Source organism: Onychostoma macrolepis, chromosome 20 (genome assembly GCF_012432095.1).
Source record: "Onychostoma macrolepis isolate SWU-2019 chromosome 20, ASM1243209v1, whole genome shotgun sequence".
Taxonomy (NCBI): domain Eukaryota; kingdom Metazoa; phylum Chordata; class Actinopteri; order Cypriniformes; family Cyprinidae; genus Onychostoma; species Onychostoma macrolepis.
This window is the reverse complement of record NC_081174.1, coordinates 17,180,171-17,184,326: the sequence shown is the minus strand read 5'-3', so window position 1 is coordinate 17,184,326 and position 4,156 is coordinate 17,180,171. Positions and strand designations below refer to the sequence as shown.

General features: G+C 38.7%; 1 protein-coding gene across 1 annotated transcript; it reads right to left on the bottom strand.

The window, feature by feature from the left end:
* Positions 1-402: 402 nt before the first annotated feature.
* On the bottom strand, positions 403-3,078 carry LOC131527023 (leukocyte elastase inhibitor-like). The gene is made up of 8 exons (XM_058755836.1): positions 2,927-3,078; positions 2,381-2,457; positions 2,110-2,291; positions 1,846-1,983; positions 1,646-1,763; positions 1,359-1,501; positions 993-1,160; positions 403-889 (listed from the first exon to the last, which is right to left on the bottom strand). Exons 3-8 carry the CDS (start codon positions 2,275-2,277, stop codon positions 476-478), a joined length of 1,149 nt encoding a protein of 382 aa, XP_058611819.1. The 5' UTR covers positions 2,278-2,291; positions 2,381-2,457; positions 2,927-3,078; the 3' UTR covers positions 403-475.
* Positions 3,079-4,156: the final 1,078 nt, after the last annotated feature.

The window sequence follows — 4,156 nt, the reverse complement described above, 5'->3', positions numbered from 1 at the left end:
TTCAAGTTCTCTGGTGCCAGCCCGGCAGTGTACTGCACAGTGTAGGCCTACTGTAAACAAACCCTTTATCATAACCTCAATCTCAGAAAGCTACAGTACCCCGTCTCACTGACTGTTTTACAAATGCTGCCATTGTGATGATACTCGATTCTAATTATGGTCTTCTAGTCTTAAAAAAACATGTCAATTTTTGTTTTTTTAAATTTGAAAAAAGTAGTTATTCGTTTACTTAAAATTTAAATGGGAAAATGCATACAACACATTTTGTGCACTATGTGTGCTGTTTTGCCAATTTTTTAAACCTTAAGACAAACATAATTCAAAGATCATTTTCAAAACACTGATGTGATTAAAGGGAGATTCCCTGACTTTCCTAATGCCATGTGTAAAGACAAGAACAAATGCATATTGTGTAGTTTATTTATTTGATAAAACATTCACAGAAAAACACAATTCTTCAGTTAGGTGGACATTTCTAGAATGGACCTCTGAATCTGCCAAGGAAGAGGATGCTGTTACTGGGGTTGTGCCTGATGAAGAACATGAAGGGGTGATCTGCTGTGAAACTCTGAAATTGTAGTTGAAGGGAACAGGCACGCACACAGATTGCAGTGGCTGCTGCTGCCTCAGTGCCTTTCTCATTCACCTCAACAAACGCTTTGTGGATCACTGCTGAAATGGAGAGACCATCCTGACTGCTCATGCCTGTCAGATCAGCCTTTGTTTCCTGGAACACAGAGCTCATACCCATCTCTTGCAGTATTTCTGATAGAGAGCTCTCAACCTCCAGCTTGAACTTTGGGAAATGGACTCTGATATCCATCTGTGTCGCCATTTTGTCTCTTCTGGTCCAGTCAAGCAGCTTGTCAAGGGTCAACTCACTCTCCAGCTGTTAAACACACACACACATGAAAAATAACATACACAGAACCAGAACTATTCCACAGGATCAAAACTATTCATCTTTTTCTGATCAAGGCAATTTTGCTCACTTTCAGAAGAGGGTCAGAGCCATCCTGAGTTTCGTCCGGAAGAAGGATCAACATGCTGAGCTCCTCCTGTTTATATGGCAACTCCAGCACCTGAAGTTCATACTCTGGGATGTATCTGAAGGGCAACTTTTTATTCTGGTACATCATTTGCACAGGCCGGCTCTCATTCTGATTGAAGACAAATTTAATTCAATCAAGATATGCATAACATATATAAAATTGGTTAGTGCATGTGAGGGTGCTGGAAGAGTTACTTAGAAGTAACTCTTGCAACAGTGGGTAAGCACTTTCAATGGCAAAATATTTAAAAAGTGAATTCCAGTTTGCTTATGCTGTTCCACTCCTAAAACAAAAAGTGGAAAATACCTGGTTTATTTTAAATGGCATTTCTTTAGTTTCTCTTGCTTTAAATGTGTGCATCCAGTTCCCTTTGAAGTAGATGGCATTAACCAGAACTAGTCGAGTCATTCCAGTCACCATTCCTGGCTTGAGAAGATCTTTGATTTTATCTAAAAAAACACACAAGTGTTGTAGCTCATTTTATATCCGTTTTTAAAAAAAGATAAAATATGTATACACGTATCAAGTCCAAAATTATTCTTTCAAATCTAATTTTATTTATTTGTAGAAGAGCTGATGGAGCTGATCTTCACTCTCTGTCTGCTCTTCCACCCATTTGTTAATGAGCTGTCGTGACTCGTCAGATGCTCCAATGAAGTCCACAGCCTGAAGGTCAGCGTGGTACAGCTTCAGAGTGGAGTCCAAATACTCCTGCAGGACAAAATAAAGGTAGTGTCTCAGAGCACACAGACAGCTTCAGAGTGTCTCATTACTGAAGGCAGAATGGACTCACAGGTAAGAAGCTGAAGGTTTTCTCTCCATAGAGGCGGTTGGCCAGTTTGAGGATGTAGGAGGCTGATGGTCTGTTGATAGTTGAGGTGAGGGTCTCGAAATGAGAGTGAACATCAGAAACAGAACTAAAGGACAAAACCTGCAAAGAGAAAGACAGATGGGCTGATCTCACAAATATTATTTAATTTATAATTCGTTAATTAATGTACTGAAAACTGAAACTAGACTACAATTAATAGCACCAATGCGTATTTATTCCTCATACCTTTGCCATTTCGTCAGATGTCTCTCCTCTTGCTCCCAAGTAGACCATGCTGAACGCTGCGCTGATGCTCAGAGGAGAGAAGAACATGTTTTCTTCAGCGTTTCTCGCGCTCAGAGTCCGATAGAGATCCAGAGCGAAGAGACTGTTAGCACGAGAGAGACCCTCCATGACTGATGACACTGCTAGAAACACCAAAACAACAATTGGGAGTATTATACTTTATGCAACTTTCTTTCAAGTCACTAAGTATAAATGTAGTATCCTATTTTACTTTTTATTAACGATGTCCTTTCGGCGTAAGTTGTCCTCTTTGTTGGTTCTACAGCTTCCTCTGCATACGTTTGTAGACTGCGCGTTCAAAATATTCACATGATGTTGTAAAAGATTGTAATTATCTTGAAAATGTTAAACAAGAATGCGTTTAATCGTGCGCTGCACTGATTTGGTGTTGTTGCTGCTGTATGTTGGGTTGAGTGTTGATTTGAGAGGGTTCCGCCCAGTATGCAGAATGTCTGCAGAACGAAAGGGACGTGTCTCAATCGATTTACATGAGTTGCTACAATCGTGTACGTCCGCCTCTAAAATGAACCCTCAGTGGGTTTCTTGGAGCAAACTGGATAAAGCGATTGAAAAACGACCATAGTCGTTCGAAATCGGCTGCATGGGATTATCTGTAGCATTCTACAGAGCTACACAGCCTGCCCTAAAACTTGCCACCTTTGCGTTCGACCACTTCTCACATGACGCATTTCCATTGTTTGGCCCAAATGTTCAAGTAGGCGTCAAAACGACAAGTGTGTGTAGAACTATTGCTTACCTGATGGGACAAACTTGTAGTGTTGTATAATCGCAAGTAAGGTTTTTACTTTTTATTTTATTTTATTATATATATATATATATATATATATATACAGTGATGGGCAGTAGGGTCGCTACAAGTAGTGACGCTAGTAGTTTAACTACATTTCTCGGTAGCGTGTCGGTAGCGTCACTGCTTTCTGAATCAAATAGCTTTTCGGTAGTTTAGCTCTTTTTTTGATCAAGTAGCGCGGTAGCGTCAACAAAAGCTAACGTTACATTTTCCAAAGAATGCATTCTGAAACTCAAGCTCAAATCAGAAATAAAACAGCTACGGATCACTGATCCTGGATCAGTAAGTGACGCCTCAGACACTAAAGCTCGTAACGCCATTGGCTCCTCAAGCTGTCAGTCAAACCTCATTATTCCTCCCGCCTCTTTCGTCAATGAAGTGCAGCGCACATCTCAGCTTGTTTGCAGTCTGAAGGTAAATAATGAACTGTTGATTGAATAAGTACATCGGTTTCTGTACTCAAGAAACAAAGGCTAATGCTTTTTTTTTTTTTTTTTTTTTTTTTGAGGAGCGGAGAAGAGTTTCTCTAGCATGTGTTGTCAAGTCACAGCCAAATAGCTCGTGCGAAGCGCTTAATCTTTCATATTATGATACTTTGGCCAAATAACAGAAAAAAACTGAACGCCCACATAATGACAGAAAACTGGGGAAAACAGGACACGAGTCAGAAAATAAAAAATATTAAAAAAAAAAACCTTCGCTGGTCCAATGCTTCGTATTTGAACTTGATTTTGGTGAAATGTTTATATTAATATCTAATGACACATGCAACGATGCAAATAAACATCTGTAGGCCTAAACATCTGGTAACACTATACAATACTATTTCATTAAAATACATTTGTTACAGTATTTATTAATCTGTGTTAATGTTAGTTAATGAAAATACAGTCGTTCATGTTAGTTCACAGTGCATTAACAAATGTTAACAAACAACTTTTGATTTTAATAATGCCTTAGTAGTAAATGTTGAAATTAACATTAAGATAAATGCTGCAGAAATATTGTTCATTCTTAGTTCATGTTACACCAGATAACTAATGTTAACTACTGAACCTTATTGTGAAGTGTTACCATTTATATAAATGTATCTGTACACAATAAAGCCACAATATCAACTACCAATAGGAGGTTTCCGGCCGACAGCAAAAATTTATTTTGCCTATGTCACAATTT